Raw genomic sequence first — 27,149 nt, 5'->3', positions numbered from 1 at the left:
GGACGGGGGACTCCCCCCCCACCGCCTCCCGGGAGTAGGGAGGTGTTCCGCCTTGCTCCGGGGGTCTCCTCAGCCCCGTCGGTTTGGGGGTCCCCCGGGTAAAGGCAGGGGTGCGTCCATCCCCTCGCCGTCCTGCGGTGTCAGAGTCAAATCCCCGCCCTGTGGTACCAAAGCCAAACCTCAGCCATGCACCCAGCTCGCAGCGCCTGGGTGACAGGGGCGGTTTGCTGCTCCAGCACACCCAGTGCCGGGGGAATCCTCCAGCCTGTGCCCGGGGAAGAGACACATCTCCAGGTCCACCCGCAGTCATGGAGGGTCCATCCCCGCGCTCTCGCCTTCGGGTCAGGCTGGCACAGCGCACCACTTCCCGGCTGATCCCGCCTCGATTGGGCTCGCACTGTGGATGGGCTGGGGTCTGACACCCCGCTGTCCTCCCCGAGCCAAGCCGGGTGCGAGGGGACAGCGCTGCGGGCACGGACAGGGCTGAGTGTCCGGAGAACGGGGTGTGCCGGTGAGGGCAGGCAGGGTGTGATCTCCAGAACGAAAAGAAACGGGCTCAAGTTGCATCAGGAGAGGGTTAAATTGGATATTGGGGGAATTTTTTTCATTAAAAGGATGGTCAAGCACTGGAAAATGTTGCCCAGGGCAGTGGTGAAGTCACCATCCCTGGATGTGTTCAAAAAGCGTGTGGATGTGTCACTCAGGAACGTGGTTTAGTGGTGGGCTTGGCAGTGCTGGGTTAACGGTTGGTACTCGATGATCTTCGAGGGCTTTTCCGACCTAAATGATCCTGTGATTCCGTGATTTCTACTCCCCAGACCTCCGGCTGTCGCGGTGCCTTCCTGTGTCCCCCCTCCCCTCCGCCCCCCGTTCCTGACGTCCTGAGCGCGGCTGCGGGAACACAATGAGGCCCTGAGGAGCGCGGCTGCTCCGGCTGAGGAAACGGCAGCCGGCTTCCTCCGCAGCCCTGCCCTGGCCCCGCAGCTCCGCACAGCCTGGACACCATGGGCATGTCTGCGGAGGACGAGCGCGCCGCCAGCCCCAGAGGTAACGGGGATGATGCGCCCCGGGGAGCCGGCGAGCTGGGCAGGGAAGGGGATGCTGCTGCTTGCAGTACATTTTGGGGATTCCCCTGCCCTTTTCCTCACCACCCCCTCCACCCCCTGGACCTTTTCCATGTGCCGGGGCTGGTGCCTTGTGTCCTTGCGGGGTGGAAGCTTGGCGGTGCTTCCTGATGGTAATACCTGCACCGGGGCAGTACTGCTCACCGCACATCTTATCCTCAAAGCTGCTGTCCTCCTCCCTAATCCCCTGGTCCCCAAGGCTGCCAGTGACTCCCCAGCAGAGCAGGAGCCCGGCTTGGCACTAGGTGTTCCATGTGCCGGGGCTGGTGCCTTGTGTCCTTGCGGGGTGGAAGCTTGGCGGTGCTTCCTGATGGTAATACCTGCACCGGGGCAGTACTGCTCACCGCACATCTTATCCTCAAAGCTGCTGTCCTCCTCCCTAATCCCCTGGTCCCCAAGGCTGCCAGTGACTCCCCAGCAGAGCAGGAACCCGGCTTGGCTCTAGGTAACATCCCCGCGGGGCTGCAGGGAGTGGGTGGGGATGGGATGGGGTAATGATGAAACCACGCACTGGGGACCGGACTGGTGTGTGGTAACTGTGCTGGTTCTCAGCCCTCCACTGTGGCCAGGAGCTCTTTGGCATGGCTTCGGACCATGTGTCAAGGGGGACACAGCTGCGTGGGTGCTTTGGAGAGACCAGGAGCCTCCCATCCTCACCTTAGCCTGGCTCTCCTTCCTGCGAGAGCTGCCATCTCCCCATCCCTCCTGCTGACTCACTGCTGGAGTCTCAACCCTGCTGACAGCTTCCCAAGTGACATCAGACCTCCTCAGACAACCTAGCATTGTGTTTGGGGGAGCAGCGGGGATGTGCGCTCAGCCTGGGGACAATCTGAGCTGGCAGGCTGAGTCACAGCTCCCCAGGGCAGCCTTCTTGGTGCCACAGCTGCTGTGACAGCCCCAGGCCGTGGTGGTGGCATCTTGGGGGGCCCTTGCAGAAGGACCCCCTCTTGGTGCCATGCTGCCCAGCTTCCCACGTCTGTGTGTGCTTGGAAGTCCACTGGCGGCCAGCTTCCTGCCTCTGGCCTCAGGGGCCCTTCCTGCCCCACTTCGTTGTGCTTACTGACCCCTGGCTGCATCCCCAGATGAGGAGTGGCCGGAAGCAGAGAAGGCTGAGAAGCTGGCGAGAGGAGCTGCTCTGAAATGGGCTTCAGGGGTGTTTTACCGCCCCGAGAAACTGGAGGGGCTCGGGCATTACCGGAGACGAGAGACGCAGAGGAACAGCTCCATCCAGTCCCGGCTGAAGGTGTGTGTTTGCCACAGCCCATCCCATGGACACTTGCAGCCACACCCCCTCCTCAGGCAGGGATCCCAGTCAGGGTTCCCTCTTGCACCATGAATCCCCTTTGTGTCCTCTTTTGGCAAAATCTTTTCCTTTGGCTGGTGCTTGGTGGGTAAAGTGTAATTATTGGGGGGAGAAGATCTGGTAACCCACCCCTCACTCTCTGCCTTACCCCCAGGCAGTGTCTGAAGTGTTAAAAGGAGTCTTCTGTGTCTCTGACCATCCTTCAAAATAAAACACATGGGGGGTTCAGCACATTCCATGTGCAGGACTCAGCGCAGCCCATCACTGCCCTGTCCCAGCACCAAAGGCTGCCTTTCGCCACGGCTGGGAGGAGGCACAGAGCTCCAACCTGTCCCCATCCATGGGTCCCCACAGGGGAAACTCCATCTCTACACATTTGTAAGGGCTGTCCCAGTCCCCCTGCACACCTCCCTCCTCACCCACCTCCCCTTTTGTATGACCCAAGGGATTATTAACCTCAGGACCCAATCTGTTGGAGCACCACAACTTTCTCCTGATAATTTTAGAGATGGTTTCTCCTACCCTGACTCTGGGTGAATTGTCCAGGAGGCAAAGCAACTTGCTTCTGGTGATTCTTGGCAGCAGAAGCAGGGAGTTAAATGAGTGGATAGGGCATGGAGACGTGCCAGTGCCACTGCAGGGCTGGAAAAGATGGCACTCCATTTGGGAGGAGGGTTTATATGGCCACTGAGGTCCTTCATGCCTTGGGGGTGCATGGGGGCCTGTGACCCACTGCTCTTTTGCAGAAACAAAGTAATCTTTTAAGAGACATCTGATTACTGCTCGCATTGGACCTTGTGGGGCTGGGAGAGTGCCTGCAACACAGACCATGCAGGGCTGGGGCAAACGGTGAGGAGTCCTCCTGCCTTCTGGAACTGCTCCACTGCCCCTCCATCCTTTTCTGCTCCCCAGTCAACTGTCCAGTCCTACCTGGAGGGGGTAAGCACAGGGCTGGAGCAGCTGCGGTCGGCGGCCCAGGAGGTGCAGAGCGTGTGCCAGGATCTGGGGGCTGCACGGTGGGCCCTGCTCGACAGTGCAGACCACTTCCAGGGCCTCCAGCAGATGAGGGAGCTGATGGAGGAGCATGTGCAGCTGGCCTCGGTGGTCCAGGTGCTGCCCCAGATCTTCTCGGGTAAGGCACTGGCCCAGTCCTGGTCAATTTGGGCTGGAAAGCACAGGGGAAAACTTCAGTCCAATCCCAGGCTCTGTGCAGGGCTGGTGATAAAGCCTGAGCAGGTGACTCGGGCTTTGCCAGTTGGGTGGATGGAGATATATCCCTGCTTCCCCAGGGCCTGATCCAATGGTGTTCCCAGAGCCCCAGACCTTTCCCTTCACCATCTCCTTGATAACCTGCATCTATGGCCCTGGTGCAAACCCCCTTCATCTCCACACTCAGTGCTGGCATCTCTCCTCCTTCTCCCACAGTCCACGAGGTTTTTTCCCATATCCTGCAGCTGCTCCATGGGCAGCATCTCTTGGAGGCCCACGTGGAGCTCATGATGGTGGAGCAACTCCGGGATGACATCCTCTCCCAGCTGCACCTCCGCGGGCTCTCCAGTGCCCAGGCAACTGTGCTGTCCTACTTCAGTGGCCTGCAGGAGCTCAATGAGAGCCTGGCCAAGCAGCTGTGGGACATTGTGGGCAGCAGCCTGCAGCTGGTGCGCGAGGACCCCGTTCTCTTTGTCACCGCTGTGAGGATCATCGAGCGGGAGGAGAAGATAGATGATACTCTGCTCTTGGAGGCCACCTTCCTGCCCCCTGGCCGCCCAAAGGGCTGGAGGCAGAAGTTCTACCAGGTCCTCCAGGACACCATCACAGGAGCCCATTTCCATGCTCCCCGCATGGATGCTGAAGGGCCGGGGCTGGCCAGGCACCTGGCAGCGCTGCAGAAGGACATCGTGTCTGAGCTGTGCGTGGTGAAGGACCTGATGGTCCAGTGCGTCCCAGCTCACTACAACATCCTCAGCGTCTGCACTGCCACCTACCACCAGGCCCTCACCAGCCACCTCCAGGAGATCCTGCAGGAGGACCTGGACAAACAGGGACTCTTCCTCATCCTTGAGTGGGCGCTCCGTGTGTACCACAGGTCAGCACCAGCCCCGGCACCAACCAAGTGGGGCATGTTGTGGAGAGCTGGGTTGTTCACCGGCTCATGGATGGGTTGGGAGAGTGTCTCTGGCTGCCAGGGGATGACCACCAGGAGGGCAGAGGGACAGGTAGGAACTCCTGGAGAACAGGCCTTCCCAGCCCTGCCCCACCTCTGCCCTCCAGCCCAGAGATGATGGATCACCCTGACCTCCTCCCAGAAGTGGATGTTTCTGCTCTGGGTCCCCTAATGTCCTCTGAGCTTGTGGATCAGACAGAGAGGAGATACGTGATGAAAGTCAAGGTAAGTGAGCAGGATGGGGACCCAGTGACTCCCACTGAGCCAAGCATCTGCTCTGACAGTAGCTGCAGACCACGAGCCTGGGATGAGGCCCAGGACTCGCTGCTGTGCTGTGTTGGGTCTCAAGGGAGTCTGTACTTGGCTTCTTGGGCTGCCTGTGGTGGGTGTTCATCCCACAGGCTAGCGTGTTCGAGTGGATGCAGAGGACCCTGGAGGTGGAGTTCAAGGAATGGTTCAGGGAAGAGGAACCTGAGACAGACCATCAGGGCTTCTTTCAGTCAGCCTTGCCTGCCATTGTCATGCAGGTGGGTCCCCAAGAACATGGGTACAGATGGGGCCACGACCATGCTGAAACCTCCCAAAAAGGAGTCTGTGGCCTGCAGGCTCTCCCTGAATCACCTCCACTCTCCTCTCCTGCTGCAGATGCTGAATGAGAACATTCAGGTGGCTTCCTTGATCACTGACTCTCTGCAGCAGAAGATCTACAACATGGCCTTGGAGGAGCTTGAGGCATGCCTGGGCCGGTCAGTGGAGCCCCTCACATCCCTGTCCACCCTCACAGACCCTGGGCCCACGGCCAAGCATCACAGGCTGGTGGTGGAGATCTGCTGTGGGGTACCCCATGCTCATCCAGGTCACAGAAGGCTCAGCAGTCTGTCTACCCATGCCTTTGGGGGCTTCAGCTCTCAGGGCCTGCTGCCCCACATACTGCTGAGCCCTCCCAAGGGGATCCAGAATGGATCCCACTGTCCCACCCTTCCCAACAACCTGTCACTCTCCAACCTGGTGGCAGGATCCAAAAGGAGCCAAGTGAGCTGGGAGGGTTGTGGGAGGTCCACGTGCCCCCAGGGAGCATCCCAGGGCCAGGTCCCTGTGGTGGGACACCTGGGGCTCTGCCTGCCCGTCACGGCTGCCTCGCTGTGTTGCAGCCTGCGGGAAGCCCTGGTGCAGTGCGGGAAGGAGCACCAGCAGGACCGGGCTGTTCCCAAGTACTACATCTCCTACCTGCTGGCCGTGCTCAACAACAACCTGGCTCTCAGGTACCTGCACCAGCACCTGGTAGCTCTTGTAGCAACACCCACCCCCACCCTCCCTGGGGCCAGTGTTCCCACTATGCTTCCCAGGCTACCTGTACTCTCTCTTCTCTCTCCTAGCAATTCTGTCTCCTCCCTGCACTCCAACACTGCCTGCAGAGAAGTCCCCACATCCCTCCAGGCTGCTCTAGACAGGATGCAGAAGAAAGCCACCCAGCTGCTGCTGGAGGAACTGCTCCTGGACCTGCAGGTATGTTGGTCCAGCACCTGAGCCTGCCAGGGCTGCAACAAAGCTGAACCCAGCAAGAGCAGCCCTATTGCAACACCCCAGGCTCGAGTTTATTCCTGCTCGGGGTCCCTGCCATGTACTCTGTACCCTGCTATCACCCTGCAGACATCTCTGCCAGCCTGTCCCCCAGACCTCGATAAACCACCCGATGTCTGTCGCCAACAGCACCGCCCTGTATCGCTGGGGCAGATGGCTCATGGCCCCCAAATCACTAGCAGACAGAGACCAGGAGCCACAGCCCCCCCCAGGCTGCCTCACACTCCTTCTTCTGGCTGTTCCATGGCAGAAAACCAGCTGGAAAGCAGCAAAGTCTGTGTGGAGGATACGAATCCATGTGCAACTGCCTGAGTCGTTTCCTGCCAGTGTAGTCAAATTTAGCTTTCCTGGAGTCTGGACCAAAAACCTGAAATAATTAACAACATTACTATTTAGGGCTTGAATGCCATGAAAACAAAGGAAGAGCCAAAGGGTGAAGATCTTGCAGGCGGCAGTGGCCCCAGCAGAGACAGAGGGAGCACGTGCCTGTAAGCAGGAAGACAGGCAAGGACAGCAGGGAGGGAGTAGGAAATCAAAAAACGTGTTATGTCTGGACAAGGGAAGTGATGAGGAGTGGAAATTAAAAATAAAATCACAGCAGGACAGGCCAAAAGCAAGTGTGTGAGAAGCAGCTTGTTGCCCACACCTCAGGTGTGCATCAGGACCCAGATAAAGCCCCAAAATGAGGCTCTCAGGGTGTCAGGGAGGGACGGGCCCCAGTGTTTCCGTAAATTCCTAACCTAAACCACTCTTCCGTGTTTACACTGAGTTTTGGCTGGCAGCAGGGGCTTGGGGGCTTTGCAAGGCAAAGTGTCCGTGCTGGCAGGCAGCAGCTGTGGGTGTCGTGCTGCCCTGAGCTGGCAGCTGTGCGATGATGCCGGGCACAGACACTGCTCCTCTGCTCCCTGCAGCCCCTCTGCCTGCAGCTGCCTTCCCGCAAGTGGCTCTCCGGGTCCCAGCTCGTCGGCAGCATGTGTGAAGTGATTGACAAGTATGCAAAGGACTTCTCCCGCGTCAGGAAACCCGTGTGCACGGTACCTCCTTCGAACGGCTGCTTGTCTGAGGGACAGCTGGGCAGCTGGGGGCCGTGCTGGGGTGCAGGATGCCGGGAATGCTGGAGAGCCCCGTCCCATGTCCTCTGGAGCAGTCCAGAGAGCACCGCCACACGGAGGTGTTCAGGGCTTCCCCCAAATCCAGCTGTTTCTCTGTCCCTTCGGTCAGGAGGCTTCCCGGCAGGTTGTTCCCATGGCTTGGTGTTGTGTCCAGCCCTGCTCCCCTCTGCCTTTCCCTGGGGAGCTGGGTTCTGACACCCAGGCAATGCCAGCGCTAACAACTGTCCCCTCCCAGCTCCTGCTGGCGGAGACCGAGCTCCTGGTGGCGAGCCAGTACCTGCGGGCACTCCTGCAGAGGAAGATGGTGTGCAAGAGCCGGGAGGAGCGGGGCCAGCTGTGCCAGCGCCTGCTGCAGGACGCCACGCAGCTCCGGGAGCTCTTCCGTGGCCTGGTGAGAGGGGCCTGGGTGCGCCACGGCAAGGGAGCATCGCCTCACCCTCCTGCTCCCCTCCAGCCCACAGCCCACGAGCAAATGGGGCTGTTACACCTGGGTGGTTGTAAGGCCAATATGGGAAGAACTGGCTGGATTAGGGACTCTGGGGACCGTCACCCTGCCCAGCAGCCCCTGATGGGTGGGACACGCTGAGTGGGAAGACACCAGCTGCAGGGGATCAGGTGCCCACGTGGGCACTGCAGATGCAGCTGTGTCTCACCAGCCACGGCAGTGACCTCCTCTGGGTCTCACACCTGGCTGCTTTCCCTCCCAGGGCCTGGACCGGAGCCAGCAGAGCTTGGAGGCTGTTTTTGCCCTTCGAGAACTGATCAGCCTCAAAGACCCAGCTCTACTCAGCCTGGAGGTGGTGGGCTTCATCACCAAGTACCCTGACGTCAGGTAAGGCCCCTCTCTGCAGGAGGGGCTGGTGTGAGTCTCCCCTGGAGAGCCAGTCTTGGGCTGCACCCTGTGAGGTGACACAGCAGAGTAGGCAGAAACCTGAGCCTTTACCCCCTTCTCCCTGAGATTTCATTTTCCCATGCTCCAGATTTGAGGGGTTCTTGAAAAGTCCCAGTGGCAAAGGTGTAAAGAAAAAAGCAGTTCTGCTGTGGCATACACACATCTATATTTGGTGGCCAAACAAACTGTAAAAAGTGAGAAAACACCAATGGAAATGTCAAAACCAAATTCAAAAGTTTTTGGGGACTGTTTTCAAGAAAATGCTACTTTGCCTGGTGCAAAGTACCAGTTTTCCCCTGGCCTTGGCTTCTCTGGATGGGGGGAGGTTTGCAGGACACAAGCAGTGCCCAGGCTCACCTCTGGCTCTCTGCCCAGCGATGAGCACATCTCCACCTTGCTGGATATCCGCGGTGACGTCTCCAAGGAAGTGCGGCACGTGGTGCTGGAAATGATGGCTCAGCACCCCCAGGTCCTGCCCGAGGGCTACCGGCCCATCTTCAGCACCATCCTGGTCCCTGTGCCAGAGCTGCCCTTCTGCCTTCGCAAGGGCAAGTGTGCCTGACCCTGCCTGGCACTGGTGCCCTGCTGGTCCCAGGGTGGGGCCATGAGGGGCAGCTCTGCGGCTGTACGTGGTGAGAATGGAGGTGACACACGGCATCCCCTACACACAGCACCTTGTCCTGTGTTGGGGACGGTCTGGATAAAGGCCATCCTCCCCCAGTCTTGCCCCATGAGAAGACTGTTCCCTGCAAGCACCAGTCCTGGGATACCTGGACTGGGGGAAATCCAACCTGTAGTTATTTTGCTGGCCTGCTGGGACAGTGACTGAGGGCTGCTCAGGCCTGGCCCATTGCCTGCAGGAGAAAGAAGAGTTGCAGAATGGACAGGAACCTGCAGCTGGGGCAAATTCATGTCTCCATGGGCTGCAGGGATGTTTGGGTTTCTCCAAGTCTCCAGACAGCCCCCTGAGCCAGTGTGTCCTGGCTGTGCAGGCTGTTACCATTCCAACTCCGAGGCAGACTGGAGCCTTGCTGCGACCAGGCTGGCAGGAGGGTTTCAGCCATGAGATGTCCTCTGGGCTCAGCCTAAGGTTGGGTGTTGCTGCTCCACCGGGCTGGGCCCTGCATGGCCGGTGGGGAGCAGCTGAGCCAGCTCATCGTGGCTCACGGATGTGGAGGAGAAGGGCACAAGGTGGTGTCCCCACCCTGGACAGTGCCATCAGCCCTATCCCTGCTGGCACAAAGGGACTGCTCTGAGTTCCTGATGACCTGACAGACTTCTGGCTTTTGCTCTTTTGCCAGCATCCAAGACAAGACTGGAGCTGGAGGCTCTCAAGCTGCATGGAGAGCATGGTTGTGCCTGGTGTGTTGTCCTGCTCCAAGGTTCCTCTGTGATGGGCAGCACCACCCTGAGCACTGGCTCTCCCTCCATCCTCTGCTGCTGCCTGGCCTTTGGCCATGTCCTCCCAGGTGCTGTATGAAGATCAGGAGCAGTCTGTGTCTCTGCCTACACCCTTGTGCCCAGCCCCTGCAGTGGCCCGGGAGACCTCCATGCTCTGCCATGCTTCCCGCCCTGGGATGGGCCACATCCCACTGTCCTTGCATGGTACCACTGCTGGAAATAAAAGCCTGAGTTCTGCACTCGCTCCCCAGTGTCCAGGCTCTGCTCCCTGGAGGGTTGGGGCAGGGATCAGGGTATGTGGGTGGCACAGAGAGGGAGGGATCCATCCCCGTGTTCAGCATCACCCCAGAGCTGGCTCCCTGCACCCTGTGCCAGCCCAGGAAATCACCCAGGACACGGGGGATGATGCAGACACTACATACCCATGTCCAGGACAGAGGGGGCTGAATGCTCCCCAGACCTGGGGGAGGGTCGGGTGGCTGCAATGCTCAGTGAAGGGCTCAACCTCAGCCTGGGGAGGGGCCCACTGTCCTCCCTGGGGCTCATGGTGTGCTTGCCCAGCTGGCCACAGCTCCCACCTGCCTGGGAAGATGTCTGCCCTCCCCACCTGCCCCCCTGGCTCTGGGACTTGTTCACCCACACCAGGACATGGTTCAAAGGGTGGCCCTGAGCCCTGGGAACATCCAGCTGGGACCAGTGCTGCTCCAGGCCAGGACTTCATGGCCATGTGGAAAAACAGCTCTAGTGCCAACAGATCTGAAACAAGTCTGAGCATGGGATGACCTCCCACCCCAGGCACTTCTGTCCATCCCAGCATGTCCAGCCCCACTGCTACCCCAGCTGTGTGCTCACAACCAGCCCCCTGTGCCCTCCATCACAGCCCTGTGGTGCTCTCCCGCTCCAGCTCCACAGGCTGCAGAACTAACACAACTCGTGACAGCAAAAGCCTAAGCCCCCCAGGTGTCTTTTGACAGTACCTTCCCACGTCCGTGTTTGTGCCAGGCTTGGCCCCTCACTGCTGCCCACAGCTGGCACAAGGCCACTGGGGGACCTTAGCCTGGCAAGCTATGAGCCACATGGCTCCCTGCCTGCTATAAAGCTCGTGGTCCCCAAGGGTTCAGCCTGTCTCCTTTCAGGATGGTGTTCCTGTGGGTAGTTGCCTGCCTGGCCCTTGCCAGCACCGTCTCAGGTAAATGCTGCCCATGGGTGTGGGAAGGTCCTCAGGGTGCAGCAGGATGCTGGACAGGGTGACACAGAGCCACCCACACCAGCACAGTCCCCAGATATGAGTCCTGAGCTTTTGGGTCACCCTTATGCCCCTGTGCCTCTCCTGCAGGCTGCGGGGTGCCCGCCGTCAGTCCCTCGGTGGCCTACAGCGAGAGGATTGTCAACGGGCAGAACGCTGTACCCGGCTCATGGCCCTGGCAGGTGTCCCTGCAGGTACAGCACTGTCCCGCTCCCTGGGCACTGCCCTAAGCACCGTGCTGGCACGGCACAGCCACAGTTGGGCACCAGGGGGACCTCTGCCTGTCCCCAGCTTGGGGGTGCTCAGGCCACCCAGCTCCTCTTCTCTCTTCCTTCCCCAGACCCGCACAGGATCCCACTTCTGCGGCGGCTCCTTGATCAGCCAGTACTGGGTCGTCACAGCTGCTCACTGCAATTTCAAGTAAGGAGCAGTGCCTGGTCAGCCCACGCTGGTGCCACTGGCAGGGGCTCAGAGCATGTTGAGCATCTCTGGGTGGCACTTGGGTCAGCCCCAAAGGCCTGAGCAACCCAGGGCTTCCTCCCCAGTTGTCCCCATGGTGGCTTCCCTTGGGTTCCTCATGCCCAGGGCTGCCCCCAGTGCTGCTCCCACCTGGGGTGCTGGCTGGACACATGCCCCTGACTCTCTCTTACCTCTTGCAGCCCGAATGCCCACGTTGTCGTCCTCGGGGAATATAGCCTTGCTTCCAATGCCGAGGCCGTTCAAGTGAAGACTGTGTCCAGGGTGAGCCAGGCGGATGCGGTCCTGGGTCGGGGCTGCAGCTCTGCACTGCAGCTGCTCCCACAGGGCAGGGATGAAGAGCTGTGGCGTTTCTCTCTCTGCAGGCCATCACCAACCCCGGCTGGAACCCCAACACCATGAACAACGACATCACCCTGCTGAGGCTGTCCACGCCCGCCCAGCTGGGATCCCGTGTGTCCACCATCTGCCTGGCCCCTGCCAACCTGGTTCTGCCCACCAACGCCTGGGCTGTCACCACCGGCTGGGGACGCACCAACCCCAACTGTACGTAAGCTGCAGCTTCAGGGAGGGCTGTGTAGTTGCTGTTCTTCCTGGGGGTTCTGAGGGTCCAGGGGTGCCTGTGGGGGTGACATCTCCTGTATGTGTGGGAAGGGTGGAGCTGGGCAGTGGAGTAACCCTGTCTGAACATGTACCAATGTGCAGATGGGCGTGGGTGTGTGTGTAACCCAGGGATGACTGTGCACAGGCACAAGCCTGCCCTTTCTCGGGGCAGCCTGCACGAGGTGATCCCAGGGAAGAAGGGGTTTGTTGGCACAGAGGAGGAAGACACTTTGTATGGCAGCACCCATGCGTTCAGGAGCACCCGTGGAAGCTTGCCCAGGGCACCTGTGTGCTCTCCAGGAGACCCACAGACACCGAGGTGATCTAACGGTGCTTCTTTCCCCTAGCCCAAGCCCTGGCAACAGTCCTGCAGCAGGTGACCGTGCCCCTGATCTCCCAGAGCCAGTGCATGCAGTACTGGGGCAACCGCATCACCAGTGCCATGATCTGCGCTGGTGGGGCTGGTGCCTCCTCCTGCCAGGTAAGGAGCTGAGCTTCTGCTGCACAGCGTGGGTGGAGGAGGAAGAGGATATGTGGGATCTTGCTGAGCTCCCATTGCACCACAGGGAGGGTGGAGGAGCAGGGTACATGGGGTCTTGCACTTACGGAGCCAGATATTTAAACTACAGCACCTGGCTGTGCACAGGGGACCAGGTGGCAGGGACCAGTTTGGAGCATGTACCAGGAGTGCTAAGCAGGAATCTTCTCTGCAGGGTGATTCTGGCGGACCTCTGGTATACCAGAGTGGGAATGGCTGGATGTTGATTGGCATCGTCTCCTGGGGAACCTCCAACTGCAACACCAACACACCGGCCATGTACACTCGTGTCAGCCAGTTCCGTAACTGGATCAACACCATCGTTGCTCAGGGCTAAAGGTGCTGCCAGCGTGATCCCTTCACTGGGATTAATAAAGCATCAGCATTTGCTTGTGCCAAGCACTGCCTCTGGCTCCTTTCTTCTTGTGATGCAGAGCAGGGTGGAAGGCACATGGACAAGCCTGGGGCACCTCGTGCTTCTCTCCTGAACGCCAGCACTTCCCAGAGCTGGAGCTTGGTGCCCAGCTGGGACCCAGGGGGAACTGCAAAACCAGGTCAGGATGCTCAGGCAAAGAGGGAGCAGGGCTGGCTGTGGTTCAAGGGCTGCTTAGGGGGTCTTCAAGTACACCCTGGCATCAACCCAGAGACCAGGCAGGGCTGAAGGTTGGGAGAATGGTCCTCCCACTGACTCAGGTGTGAAGTGCCACCAGGGAATGGACTGTGGAGCTGCAGCTCAGTATCAGAAAGCACTGCTCAGCTTGCTGTGGAGGGTGGGTGCTGGTGGGTGCACAGGACTCTAAAAGATCTCTGCCTGCAGTTTAAAGCCATGACTTGTGTAGCAGCTGGGAACACAGAGCTGAAAGGGAGAAGTGCCATGGGCAGCTCCAGCTCCTGGGGAAGGTGGAAGGGGATGGCTGCCTCACACCTGCAGATCTGCCAGGTAGCAGCAGGAAACTGAAGGCCACTGCAAAGGAAAATTTGAAGCTGAAAACCAGGCCAGGTGACAGGCTTTCACTCAAATGGGTTCTTGAGACAATGGCCGGTGAAAAAAAAGTCTTGTGTGACATGGGAGTAGCAAGACACATGTTCAAGGAATTACAACCCAGTTCCCAGCAGCTCAAAATAGAGCTGGTGATGACACACCGTTGAGAGAGGCAGGATCAGACTGTCCCAACATGAGGTGTGGGGTTTATTTTTCCTTAACAGTGATGTGAAGGTGATATAACACCTTTGCTGTGTGAATCACAGCCCCGAAAACGTAATTACTCTATTAAGCAGAGTGTGACACTACACAGGGACACGCTGATGGGAAGGAGTATGGAACATCAATGGAGGGCAAACACAAATAGTCTGGCCCATATGATTGAGTCAAATAAAAAAAAATGTGCTCAAGTAAAGCCTATGGCTAACAAACTTTAGTTTGGTTGGGTAAGATTTAGTTTCATTTAGTGGTCTGCTCTGCAGGGAGCATCTAACTGACCTTAAAGGCAGGTGAACATCAGAGATGTGGGGATGGGCCATGCAGGCAGAGAGAACTGGTGGCTACAGAGAGCATCAAACGGGAATGACCAACTGCAGCACTGTGGGTCATCTGGTCTGTGTGCCCGGGTCCCTGTCAGCTCTGCCACCACTGGGACGGGGTCCCCTGGCCCTGGAAAATCCTGGAGAGGAGGTGACTCAAGACGGGTGTGCGTTGTTCACTTGATATTACAAGTTTTCCAGTTGGTCCATAAAAGCTGCTCAAAGTGAAACTGGAGAGGTGATGAGTGGCTGTGGACAAACCAGAGCATTTCTCTGGCCCAGTCTTCTACCTTGCAGCCAAAGAAAAATGAACAGAATGTCGCAAAGTGCCTGTTCAGCCTCCCAACCCTGTCTTCCAGCAACAGGCTGAATGCCTACCTGATTCAGAGCATCAGGACATCCCAGCCTTGCACAAGGTCTCCCTTGGGCAGCTCCTGGCCTGGCAGCTGCGTTAAAGGAACCAGCAAACCCTTTGATGGGCATTTTGGTACCTCTTGCTGTGAGCCAAGAATGTAACAGAGGGGCAAGCAGCTCCTAGCTCTCCATGTACTTACTGACCATCACTCCCAGCCTAGAAATCATTGCCTTCCAGCAGCCAGCCCGCAGGTGGTCCATGAGGCAGAAGTAAGGACAGCAGAGCCACGGGGTACACAGAATACATGGACATGTTTTAGCAGACCGAGTACACCAAATAAATAATTCTGTACACTCTAACTTGAACATTACAGACTAATTACAATAGGTCCGACCTCATCCGACAGGACAGTCCTTAGAGCCAAGCCAAGACTCGAAAGGCAAGGCACGGAATGGGACAGTTCTCAAGGCAGTTCTGTGAGGAGACCGACTGGATGAGACCGGAGTCGCTTCCAAACTGTTCCAACCCAGCACCGGAAACTGGGCAACCAAAAATAACATCAAGTGCCGGAAGATCTCCGATCCCAAGAGCTTCCCGGGAGGTGTCTTTCCGTAGTGAAAGCCAACAGGAAAACTCATGGCATCTGGGCGTCTGCGCAGGAGCTGCGGGTTTGTAACACACCTTGCTGGGGCCGTGGGTCTGCTCCACAGATCCATTCCCCATTCAGCAGACAAACAGTGCAACGATGCCTGCAACAGCAGCCAGAGCTCGCTCGTCACACACGAGGGAACTACAGTATCACCAGGTGGGGGGGGACAGTGGGACAAGGGACAATTGTCACCAGGCAGAGCTCCCACTGCCCTTGGCACACCGAGGGCAGAAGGCATCAAGCTCCACGATGCCGTTGCCACCGCACATCCCTGGTGTTCACATTTATTTCTTTGGGAAGTTCCTGCACAGTAAGGCACAGTTGACATGCAGGCACCCGCCTCGGAGTGCTGCACTCTTAATGCAGGGTGAAAGTGGAGACTGAGTGGTCAAAAAAAGCACCAAAACCCTCCCAAGAGTGGTGAAGGCAACTTGGGGTGGGGTACACACATGGAGTGGTGCAGGCACTTTGTGACATTCTCCAGGAGAAAGCTGAGTGAGTGAGAGGTCTGGACACAACCATCCTCCCTGCAAATTCTAGAGCTCACACTGGTGCCAAAGAAGCCAATGTCTGTGTTGCTTTGCATCATTCAGAAAACTAAATTAGGGCAAACAATTGAGATTTTAATTTATCCCACCTCAAATCCTCCAAATCTCTAGTATAATTACTTAAAATAACATAGCCCCACACAGCCTAATCAGAAGCCTGTAACAGCCACAGAGCAGTTGCCCTACCTGGTATAAGACTGAGCTGAGCCTGCACTGCAGGTCCTCAAAGGCACATACAGAAGCTTTTACCTTGCCCCAGGACTCACCACAGCTCCTGCAAGCCAAACCCAGCGATGCTGCCCAGCAGCCAAGTGAACCATCATTCCTATTCCAGTTTGTGCATCAGGCAAAAGTTGATTCTCTCAGTACTGCAGCCAAACATCTGGGTAGAAAACAGGATTGAGAAATGGAGCAGGGCCTAAGAAATAGTGTAAATTACCAGAACAGAAAATATGTGACCTAAAAGAGGCAAGTACCCAGATTCCAAAGAAGAGTGTGAAGGTTTATCACGTCCAGAACAAACATGTGAAGCAGGCCCTACACTGCAGCTGGTTTCCTCATCATCACCAAAGCCAGCAGGTCTGAGCCCTCTTGCCTGGGCTTAAGCTCCTCATAAGGCTCTCAAGCTTTCCTTCACATACAGTTGTGTGCTTCCAAGAACAACACAGAGTAGGAACCAGCAGGAGCATCTGGATGCTATCACAATTGCAGTGTTAAATAGCACAGACTTCTTCAGGATTGAAGGAAGGGTGGTTTCTACCCCCGCTGGGTTGATCTGTTAAGATTTTTAGAAGTTTGAGTGAGAAGTAAATCAAACATGGACTGGTAGCTGCTGTTTTAGGAAAATACACTACGCACTCAAAAATCTGGATGCAAATCTTTAGACCCCCTAACGCAATTCCTGGCAGACTTTTTCACATTCATTTCCAATAACCCTCAACAAAAATAATAAAAATCAAGGAATCAACACACCACATTCTTCGAAGCTGCAATTCTCTCCCCCAAGAGAGCAGACAAACTCCCAGGACAAAAGGATGGGATTGTTTTACACAGTACTGCTAAGTTCCAAAAGACAGACAACCCTAATTCCCTTTACTCTTCGAAGAGCATCTCACCCAGAACCAGTGGGGACACAGCAAGGAGAGGGCTGTGCCTGGACAAGGACACACCACGATTTGCCACTAGATGTCATTCCAACTCCACTTTCACTGCATGGACCAAAGCAGGCAGAACGATCAGATTTGTGCTCCAGCTAATACACAGACTACCCTCGGTGGTAGTCTGGAATAGGCAGTTGTTAGCTTTTCTCACAGCACATTCAGGACCACAGGAAGGTTTCCAAAAAACCGTCTGCGAGCCAAGTTAAGAACCATCACTAAGAGTAAAAGAAGGACATTAAAAAAATTAAATGAAAGAGCAGAAAAAAACATTTCAGAGAGATTTTAGTTTCTAAAATCCCCAAAAAAGGCACTCCTGAAAAGTGTAAACTCCTGAGACTTAAGACCAACTGAGCACTGAGCTGCTCCTATGGAATGAAGACAGATGATCAAGGTAATTCACAGTGAAGAGCTTCTTAGAGGACAGATTGAAGGCACCTGGACTATGGCTCAGAATTACACCACTTTGCCTGTCCCCCTCCGCACCAGACCCAGCTGAAAACGTGTCCCAATTGCAAGAATAAAAGCACCTGAGGAATTGTTCTTAAGCTGGACCTCCCAACGTGGCATTTGGAACATCACAGTTTTCCAGACTCAGTGAAAGATTGATCACTGAGGACTCCAGGGTCACTTGGACAGAGCTCTGCACATCTCCCCTCTGCCCACACATGTTATTGTCTGGCTGCAAAGCTCCTACAAATACTGGATTTAGAAAAAGAAGAGGGAGTGAGCCAAGAGTGTTAAAATTGAACGATGGAAGGAAAGCCTGTAAAAGATTTTCCCAAGTTTACACTGATTTTTCTATGCAAACAAGAAAACGTTGCATTTGTGAAAAGAATTAAGAGTTCTTTTTTTAGAAAATCCAAAGCTCTTTATGGGATGGCCTGGGTCCTCTTCCTGCAATTCCCAAGCAGCGGAATTGCCCGAGGACCACAAACACCTCGATACCATGGAGAGGCAGGTTGCAGCTATCCAGTATTGCTCATGTATGGGATGGATCCTCCCTTTTGCCCATTCACCCCCAGTCACAGAGCATCACCACCAAAACCTGACACTGTCAGGATCCTACACAGCAATATCCTGCTTCCCAAAACATATTCCAGCCCAAAGTAACCACAAACGATCGCTCTGAACTTTTCCTGGTGAAAAACTAGTTGTGGAAAAGATCAGTGAAGCAAAAATTGTCACAGATGAGGAGATTCTTGTTCTGCTTTGTGAAGGTAGAGAAACAAGCCTGGTTAGCACAGAGCTTTATGTATCCCTCATCCCACAAGAGAAAGATGAAGGAACAGCATGAGCAGACATCTGCACAATGCCTGTGCATTTTGATGGTCTAGTGGTTAAGGGGAAGGGTTTCAGTTCTAGACGTCTTGGCTCAGTTCATCAGTTTGACCCCCTCACACAGGCAAAACCCCTGTTTTATGGATAAACATGCAGGATAATCTGGGGAGGGCCATGGGAGCAGCCAGGAGGTAAAAGCAATCAGTGCCTGGAGTGATGCCCCAAACCTACCAAAGACTCTTCAAGTAATGGCTCAGAACCAGAAGTGCTCCGAGGGAGCCTCCTGCCACCACCTGACCTGCAGAGCCCCCACTGTCCAGCTGATACTGGTCTTAGAGGGGCTCCTGCTTTTGGAGAGCTATTTGCAGTGACACTGAGCTGTTTATGAAGCAAAATGTGGCAAGCTGCCTGCTTTGTCAGAAATCACATCTAGTTTATAGTTCATGGTAAGAAACTAGGGAAAACAATGTGAGGAGGTAAAAGATGCCAAAAACATTTTTGTTTGCAGTCCACAGAGTTAAAAAAAAAACAATTTTGGGGAATTCTGCAGTATCTGTTAATGCTGATGGAAGAAAGACTGTGTGTGACATGATAGGATGGTTGCTCAGAGAAAGGGCAGCCTGCAAAGGATGCAAAGTTCTCAAAATAACATGCAAAACCACACAAAGGATTTCAAATTCATCCCTACTACACACAGTGGCTCTCCTCAAGTTTCTTCTGCTGTATTCCCCACCACATGCTTGGGCACACCAGGCTGGTTACACGTATTTACAGCCCATCCCACCTTTGAGATGGGAAGCACACCCCCAGAAATCCCCCCTTTTTTTTGCCTTAGCACAAAAAACTCAAATCTTCTCCCACTAAAGCTGCTTTGCTGTTTGCTGACCAGGAGTGACTGTGGCCAGTACAGTGAGAGCTCCCTGGAGATGTGACTGACTACTTCAGCCCTGCTGACACTGAAACACAGTGGCACAAGCATCGATCCTGGGAAAAGGCCAAGCTCACCAGCCCCTTGAGCTTGGACTGCCTGCACCTCCAGCCCAGAGCCAAGCAAGCCCTTCCCAAGTGCACAGCACGAAGCAAATTGTGTGGGTTCATGAGAAAAGTTTTAAATCCCAGGATTTTCCCTCACTGCTGATCTTGTCTCTGCTACCACGAGAAGTCAAATCTGTCCTATGCCTGTGCCATCAGCCCCACTTTGCTGCTCTAACTAGTTGGGAAGATGTCTCAGCAGGCTTGCAAAAAGCTCAGCTCTGCATCCCCCACCTCCACTGAGAGTCCTCGTAAGAGGCCCCCTCATCACCCACAGAGCACGAGGACACCTGAAAGGCAGCTTTTTCCTGGTAAACTTAAGTCACCCCTCACAGCTCTAGGGCATTTGTGCAATGTCTCCAGAGTATTGTCACTGTTGACACTCCCAGACTGGGCTTCCACTACTCAAGCCCTTACCCTGATGCTATGGAGCCATTTGTGGCCATCCCAACAGCTCCTACCACCACTGTCCCAAAGCAGGGATGGCACTGCTGGGGCAGCACAAGCACACAAAGCAGGGGAGCCCTGTCAAACCTGCAGGCAGGGAGCAGCCTGGAACCACCAAAGTTCTGGTGCAGCGACATGGTTGGTAATGCTGTGCTTACAGTGGTTATAGCCCAATTCAGCTCTGGGGTGGGCAGCAGATCCCTAAAAATTCCCTCTTTTTTTTCCCCTTAGCACAAAAAAACTCAACCTTCTCAATCTTCTTTTGACGGGTGCAAGGTGTCTAACAGGTCACAGACACAACAGAGCCACAAGAACAACGAATACTGCATGACAGGCACTGGTCTTGCTGCAAACAGGGAAAGGACAATTCCAGGGGTAAACCTTGATGTCATCAGGCAAGTGAGCCCTTGACGTCATCAGGAGGATGGCAGCCCTTGGGGGAAACCTCGCAGCTTCCCAGCCCTCATGGAAAACTGCTGTCTGGCATCTCTTTGGCGAGGAGCTGGTGGGCAGCACACCAGTGAGTCAGAGCTATCTCACTTCTAACTGCACATGACTCATTCCAGCTTCGCTGCAAAGGCACCACGGAGTCTGACTAAACCAGCTCAAAATCTGTGTATACATAATTTTAAAATACATATACACCCCCACACGTGTATGTGCACACACGGACGTGCATGCACAGACACACCAAGTGATTTCTTCTTTTTTCCATACGCAAGTGAGAGAAACTAAACGGTCTGGAATTAATAAATAACTACGAACAACCGAGCTCCTGGGCTACAGAAAGAGCTCTTCTCCCCATGTGGCTCCTTAATTCGTGCATTCCTTGAGGCTCCGAGCTGTGCTCTGAGCCCACAAGGACTCCCCCGTCTCTGGCGCAAGACCCCGTGGCAGGGTGGGACGGCCACCACAAGGTTCCCTTTCCTCCGCACAGGGGGGACACCTCCTCATGGATGGGGGGAATGCCTGGAGGGAGGGAGGGAGGGAGGAACCTGGCTGTTCCTCACTGAGTGTGTGCACACCTCCAGCGCAGAGGAGACTTCTGGCAGGGCGGGCGGTGGGTGCCAGCGCGGAGCTCAGCCCGTGTACTGCTGCTGGTAGCGCAGGTTGAGCTCCCGCAGCTCCCGCTCCCGCACGCGCCGCGACTTGTTGGATTTGGTGGAGCGGCTGGGGCGGGTGGACTGCGCTGACTTGGTGCTCTGGCAGCGGGAGGATGCCCTCTTGAGAAGGTTTTGCGAGATGGAACGGTGCAGGTTCTTCATGGAGGAGGAGGCTGCCATGCTGACCACCCATGGGTGCTTCAGGGCCTGAAGGGCCGTCATCCTGTCACTGGGGTCCACCGTGAGCAGACGGTCGATGAAATCCTTGGCCAGGTTGGACACACTGGGCCAGGGCTGAAACACAAAAGAGGTGATTGGAATGAAACATCCCAACACAGCTTTGCTGATTAATTAATTAATTCCTCCCATGTCTGCAAGGTGCTTTGGGGCATTCTGTCGCTCCCCTTCTCTCTTTTATCCTCAAATCTTCCAAGCTGTAACCAACAGTATCTGCCCAAGGAGAATGGGACACAACAACTTCACGTTAGGGGAAGAGGCTGAATTAGTGGAAAATACCTGTAGGTACATAGGTGCAGAGTAGATCCCTCCAGCAGCCGGGGTCAGGCACTCAGTAGCTGACCCTCTATCCCAGTATTCCTAGATGCCACAAGCCTGCAGACATTTACACACCCCTGTGCACACACTCAAGGGTCTCAGTCAACCCCCAGACTCAACCATCTTTCCAGCAGTGGCTGGGACTTCCCCGGTCCCTCTGCTCACCAGATCCTCCTGGAGTCTAGTCCTTGTCCTTAGAGACACACACGCAGACACCCCCAGCCTCCAGGCCCTTTCCCCCTTGTCCAGCTCCACGTTCACCAGCATTCACACACTCGGTCACACACCCACCCACACACCTGTGCTTGCTCCAGTTGCTGCACCATGACATACACACAGGCTCCCAGACCTATGTCCTGCTCCAACTGTTGGTCCTTCCTGCCTCATCTTCTCACTTCACCTTCCAAAATCCTACAACTATTACCAGAAGCACAGTAACTGTGCCCCATTGAAGACCCTCCCCTGTCCAAGTGCTTTCTATTCAACAAAGCCACTACTGCAGGAACAGGAGCCCTATCACTCACAGAGGATGGATTCTGACACCAGACCCACAGGGCTCTTCTGACTCTTCATCTTAAGGCACACATCTAGGGAGCAAGCACTGACCCCTGCACTGATCCTGGAACCAAAACTAGGGAGAATGTTCTGCTGTGGAACTTGGTCTCACTCTCACACGGAAATTTAGATGTCACTACTGGTCAGCCCTGGAACAGCAGCTCAGCCCAGCTGGGAACAACCCCATAAAATGTTCTAAATATGTAGAAATGTTAGATATAATAAATTTTCAATAATGTTTACCACGGAAAGAGGAAGGAATTTGTTTTACAATATGCTAGTTTTAAAGGAACAAGCCCAAAGTAATTAATTAGTCCTATAAAAAATATCCTCCCAGGACACCCAAGAATGGCCATAACAATTTATGAGCCAAACACCTACAGCCACAAATGTTGAATTGTTTCATTTCTGTCAAAATACTGTATTTGCTCTAAGGTGGGAAGTGAGAACATTTCCTTCAGCATGAGGCGAAGGCTGGGCTGTGGACAAAATGTGACAAAATCTACTGTAAGGGTAGAGGGGAGGAGGCAGCATGGGCAGCAGAAAACCCCAAGTGGTGAATGGAGCCAGGTAAGAGCAGTTTTCTGCAATCACTGGGTATTTTGTGGGTCTCACCCATCCTGAACCACCAACACTGAATTTTTCAAGTCTGTGGAGATCACATCCCAAGCTGCATTAAGAAAAAGCCTGAGCAGATTCCTGCAATGAAGATTTCGATACAATAATGGTGACATATGTGTAACTGAGTGGACCCACCCATGTCTAGTTAAAAAGCAAAAGTCTGCTATTCTGTGTCTCTCATTCTTCTCCTCATTGGGTGAGGAAGAAAAGCACCCAGCTATTTTAAAATTCATGGTTCACTGACTGTATAGCCAGAAATAATGCCCTTTCCTTGTGCAAAAGGTCTAAAAAAGGTATGTCCTGATTTTTTTGAGGTTTGTAATTCATTGCTACAGAAAGCAATTTTCTTTCCAAAAGACTCAAAGGCAGCAGCAAGAGAGCAGATCCCCAGGACAATTTTTTAATGAAAAGGAGGATGGTGTAAGAGTTCCAGCACTGCTCCCAGCCCACAGCCTGTCAGTGCATGGCCAGGAAAGAACTTGAGCTTTAGCTGAGGCTGTGAGGGGGATCAGGGTACCATAGTCATATCTTACAAGGACTAAAACAGTCTGGCTTACTCAGCTGAAGGGGATACAGGATGATTGCCAGTAACCACGCAAGAGAAGAGACTGAAAATGATATGAACTAGTTGATATAAAGAAAATACTGCTACATGAATAAAAACCTATAAATGTTCCTGAACATAATCAGAATAGGAATGGAAATACTCAGTGCTCAGGGAACAAGCCCAGCCTTCTCCTATGGATCAGACACCACTTCAGTGCTTGAAACCAAGTCAAAATCCACTCCACTCTACATTTCACAACTAAATCCATTAACAAAAAAACCCTCTTAACATTCAAGCTTTTCTGTCATAGAATCATTAAGGTTGGAAAACACTTCAAAGATCATCAAGTCCAACCATCAACCCAGCACTGCCGTGCTCACCACTAAACCATGTCCCCAAGTGTCACATCCACAGGCCTTCTGAACACTTCCCAGGATGGTAATTCCACCACTGCACTGGGCAGCCTGGTCCAGTGCTTGACCACACCTTCGGTGAAGACTTTTTCCTAATATCCAATCTAAACCTCCCCTAGCACAACTTGAGGTCATTTCTTCTTCCCCTGTCTACTGCTTTGTAAATAATATAATATATAAATAAAATTAGTTTGTCATAACCTGCCTTAAATGACTTTTTCTTAGCTGATGAAATGTACCTTGGCAATGAACGGTAAGAAAAAACCAGGCACTTGTCAGAACAGAATAGAGACAATTTTTGATCAGTGGTCATGAAAGTGTTTGTTTATAAAGAAGGCAAATAAAATAGCAAAAATCCTTTTCAAGTTTATCAGGAAAACCACAATAGAGGTTCAATTGTAACCGAACACACTGGTCTGTTCAGCAGAATGATGGACCATTGAGGAGCTTAGCCTTCATGGTATTCACAACAACAGAACCAAAAAGCTGAATCTACCCTACCATGGGGGAATATAAATCACATTGCAAGCCTATAGATTTCCTACAGACTTTGGATAAGGTACTTCATTTGTTAAATAACAGCAAGGGGAATCAACTTGCAGGATTTAATCTTCATTGGCCTAATCTCGGCTAATCCCAGGTGGTACCATATGTCAACTGGCAACACATCACCTTCCCTTCACACTGGGGATCTCCAGCTACAGACCTCTGGGTTCTCTCTTCCACTGATGGACAGATCCAAATGAAACCCAGACAACAAAAGGTTTTGCCTCCACTTTTCTAAGATTGCCTTGAAAAGCTTTTAAAGACCTATTTTCTGTAGCTTTTTTAATTATTCACTTTCAGCTATTCATTCAGTTAAAATCACAAACTCATCATTACCTGGCTACACTCCATCAACCCCCAATTCCTTCTTTCCTTCTCCTCCACCCAGCAGCCAGAGCTCACCCCATTCTGTTTCCTTCACAGAGGACTCATATCCCACTTCCAACCAATCCTAATGGGACATCCAAGCTGGTGATATATCTATTAAATTTACCAACTTTAACTCAAAGTGGAGGTAAATGCAGGTGACAATTTGCTCTCTGTGAAGTAACTTTTTAAGAACTCTTCACTACCATCTTCATTTCTGTTACCAGCCATTGAAATTACTTAAGGTACCCTGAAAGAGCTTTTGTCCCCCTCAGATGGAGAAAACACATTCACACAACTCCAACCTCATGTTTTTTCCTGGCTATTTCTTCCCCTTTTAGCCTAAAACCTTTCACCTTTCTGAATATGGTCCTTCACAGAAATACAATCATGCCAGCACCTCCATCCTCTCTTTTTTACCTAAGTCCAAAGAGATGCAAGAGATGCTCGAATGAAAAGTACTTGAGAACTGGCACAACAGTACTTGGAAATACATCTTCAGGACATGCAGGAGAGCATTATTTCCTCTTGCAGGGGTAAGTAACTGCATAAACCTGGAATTTGAGGCAACCCAGGTGCTATTTTGCTGTCCAGATGCATTCAAACGTCAGTCAAATGAGATTCTGGAGAGTGAAATGACCCTCTAAACACCAGGAACAATATTGCTTCAATCTTTTCAAGTCTTATTTAAGGATGGCAAATGTGATGATTTGGAATTGGAAGAAATCTATGAAGTCTGAGGAGCTAGGAACTGTGATACATAACCAGCCTAAACCTTGAGAGGCCCGTCCAGTTTAATGAATCCTAAAGAAGAATAAACTCTGAACAAAAGCACATTGGATTTCTCATTATTCCAATTACTCTAGTTTCACCACTAATGTTGAATATGGAGTAGCTGCAATTAGATTTTTCTTCTGGTCAGCAAACACAAATCAGTTTATTGATCTGTTTACACAGCTGGAGGTTTGATTTGCTGCATCACACGCATCTTTTTTATTTCACTGAAGCTTTTTCTTTAGTAATACGTAAGGCTACATTCTACCACCACAATTTGCAACCCCAGCCCCTGGAGAAATGCATCCACTCTCCAGAAAACTTGCATAAGTTGACAAAACAGCAGTTTTAACTTAGCAAAATCCCATTAACCCTCCAAATTAATACTGCAAGGCACCAGCAGGAGGTTGTGTAGGAGCTGAGGAAGGTTGACACTGGTGTGTTTGGGGAGGACATGAGTGCAGGACGTGAAGTGTGCTCACATGACAGGACTGAAGCAATCCAGAGGAGATTCTGCCCATCTGCTTCCCTGAGGAGAGACAGAGAATGGCTTGGAAGGAAAATGCTCCCATCCAGTGGCCATAAAACATTGGATCAGCTAAACCCTATCCGATAGCCTTGCCTTTAATCTCCATGCTGCAACAACAAACCCTGCTCTTTTGTGGCACAACAATGCCACAAAAATGAAGAGAAGTCACCAATACTTGCACTTCTGTTCCTCTAGAAAATCATTTCAAATGTGATGCAGTTTGAGTACAACCTCTGCTCCCTTTGTTAGACTGTGTTCATTCAGAAGGAAGAAGTTCTGGTGTCTTTCTGCAGAGAAGCACAGAATGGTTTGGGTTGACAGGGACTTTAAAGATCATCTAGTCCAAATCCTCTGCCATGGACAGGGACACTGTGCACTATCCCAGGTTGCTCCAAGCCCCATCCAACCTGGCCCGAACAGTTCCAGGGATGGGGCAGCCACAGCTTCTCTGGGCAGCCTCTGCCAAGGCCTCACCACCCGCACATACCTTAAAAAAAGGTGGAATAGCCATATTTTGAGCTGAACCTCAGCAATACCAGTTAAATGACAACAGAGACTTCCTATAGGTGACCAGCTTTTCTAACAGCTGCAACCATGTCCTCTGTCTGAGACACCTGGTACAGTGTCCGGTTCAAAAACCTCATTTCTCACGAGAAGATCCCTGGATACAGATTTGTTTAACACTGGAGACTATTGACCTCATGCTGGAGGGAGGACTAAACCTCCTCTAGAAAGTAATGTCTGTAACTCTAGAATTTAGCACAGTGACTAAAAACATGATCCAGCAGAATTTAAAAGGAAAGAAAAAAAAAGGGGGAGAGCAGAAGAGCTGCACAAAGCTGTAGAGGGATCTTCTGGTTAGTCACATGCAAATAAAAGAATCATCTGACTTCAAGCTCTGCTTTTAGTCTCAACAGTACCCACTGAAGGAAGGATACATACTGATTTCCTGACTCCTACTTAAGTTACATGTTGTTTCCAAGAGAAGAAAGACAATGTTTATGAGGAAGGTGAGGGAAAGGCCTGGATCTCCCTTGCCAGTCAGTTTTTACAAAAACATGAAGCACAAAGCATGTTATCACAGCTGCAAAAGATGGCTCTTAGTCCAAAAATACTGTATCCCAGTCCCACTGATACCTAGGATGAGTCTGGCTGAACACTGCAGAAGTCTCAAAGCACCAAAGAGACTGAGAAGCCCCACAGCAGCACACAGATTCCTGCAGGGCTCTCCTACAGAAAACCATCTGATGTCTACTTTGAAGTTTCACAAAATAAAATAGATTTATTGGGAATAAGCCTGCCCCAACAAATAGACTGGGTTTAATGCATCCACTTGGTCAGAGGGTTATTACCCTAATGCCTTCACATCATGCCCTTATCACCATTCGCAGCAACGCTCAGTGCCACGGGAGATGAACACATTTCTGTTGTCATTCCCATTTGATGCTGCACTCCCCATCGTGCAGGCACAGACAGCTTGGTTTGTGCAAGGTGATCCAAATCAGGGCGTTTTTGTAAATTTTTCAGCTGGGCTTTTCAGCCCAGCCATTCCTTGGCATGACTCACCAGATGGCTGCAGAAGTAGCTACATCAACCCAAGAGAGCGACTGGAACTGAGTCCAGAATTAGCAGCACTTCAACCAAGTATGAAACCCATCCCACAGCCTGTCTTACAGCCTCAATGACAATGGGAGAAGCTACCATGGTGG

The 27,149-nt window shown here is 53.1% G+C and overlaps 3 protein-coding genes across 5 annotated transcripts in view; 2 read left to right on the top strand and 1 right to left on the bottom strand.

Annotated features, from left to right (window-relative positions):
- Positions 1–656: 656 nt before the first annotated feature.
- Positions 657–9,821, top strand: EXOC3L1 (exocyst complex component 3 like 1). Of its 3 annotated transcripts, XM_008638732.2 has the most exons (13): positions 658–1,047; positions 2,207–2,367; positions 3,340–3,559; positions 3,853–4,513; positions 4,699–4,816; positions 4,993–5,118; positions 5,237–5,337; positions 5,743–5,853; positions 5,968–6,097; positions 7,084–7,206; positions 7,520–7,675; positions 7,992–8,116; positions 8,552–9,821. In XM_008638732.2, exons 1-13 carry the CDS (start codon positions 1,005–1,007, stop codon positions 8,736–8,738), a joined length of 2,262 nt encoding a protein of 753 aa, XP_008636954.1. In that variant the 5' UTR covers positions 658–1,004; the 3' UTR covers positions 8,739–9,821. The 3 variants fall into 3 exon arrangements, with proteins under 3 accessions (XP_017596391.1, XP_008636954.1, XP_017596392.1); XM_017740902.1 differs by lacking the exon at positions 7,084–7,206 and having other exon boundaries at positions 657–1,047; XM_017740903.1 differs by lacking the exon at positions 3,340–3,559.
- An 86-nt stretch (positions 9,822–9,907) lies between these two features.
- On the top strand, positions 9,908–12,840 carry CTRL (chymotrypsin like). Its single transcript, XM_008638731.2, has 7 exons — positions 9,908–10,766; positions 10,914–11,017; positions 11,164–11,243; positions 11,483–11,564; positions 11,666–11,846; positions 12,251–12,384; positions 12,617–12,840. Exons 1-7 carry the CDS (start codon positions 10,715–10,717, stop codon positions 12,776–12,778), a joined length of 795 nt encoding a protein of 264 aa, XP_008636953.1. The 5' UTR covers positions 9,908–10,714; the 3' UTR covers positions 12,779–12,840.
- A 1,769-nt stretch (positions 12,841–14,609) lies between these two features.
- PSKH1 (protein serine kinase H1) overlaps positions 14,610–27,149 on the bottom strand; it is a 30,968-nt gene continuing 18,428 nt past the window's right edge. The window contains exon 5 of the mRNA XM_008638730.2: positions 14,610–20,828. Within this exon, the coding sequence (XP_008636952.1) occupies positions 20,511–20,828 (318 nt within the window). The 3' untranslated portion in view covers positions 14,610–20,510. The remainder of the gene's footprint in view (positions 20,829–27,149) is intronic.

Source organism: Corvus brachyrhynchos, unplaced genomic scaffold (assembly GCF_000691975.1).
Source record: "Corvus brachyrhynchos isolate BGI_N302 unplaced genomic scaffold, ASM69197v1 scaffold26, whole genome shotgun sequence".
Taxonomy (NCBI): domain Eukaryota; kingdom Metazoa; phylum Chordata; class Aves; order Passeriformes; family Corvidae; genus Corvus; species Corvus brachyrhynchos.
Note: the sequence above shows the minus strand (reverse complement) of the source record. Positions and strands in the feature narration are given on the sequence as shown.

Coding starts and splice junctions, on each gene's coding strand:
- EXOC3L1 (XM_008638732.2), top strand. CDS start 1,005: ATGGGCATGTCTGCGGAGGACGAGCGCGCCGCCAGCCCCAGAG. Junction 5,854..5,967: donor AACAACAACCTGGCTCTCAG/GTACCTGCACCA, acceptor TCTCTCTCCTAG/CAATTCTGTCTCCTCCCTGC. Junction 7,207..7,519: donor TCAGGAAACCCGTGTGCACG/GTACCTCCTTCG, acceptor GTCCCCTCCCAG/CTCCTGCTGGCGGAGACCGA.
- CTRL (XM_008638731.2), top strand. CDS start 10,715: ATGGTGTTCCTGTGGGTAGTTGCCTGCCTGGCCCTTGCCAGCACCGTC. Junction 10,767..10,913: donor CCTTGCCAGCACCGTCTCAG/GTAAATGCTGCC, acceptor CCTCTCCTGCAG/GCTGCGGGGTGCCCGCCGTC. Junction 11,018..11,163: donor CCTGGCAGGTGTCCCTGCAG/GTACAGCACTGT, acceptor TTCCTTCCCCAG/ACCCGCACAGGATCCCACTT.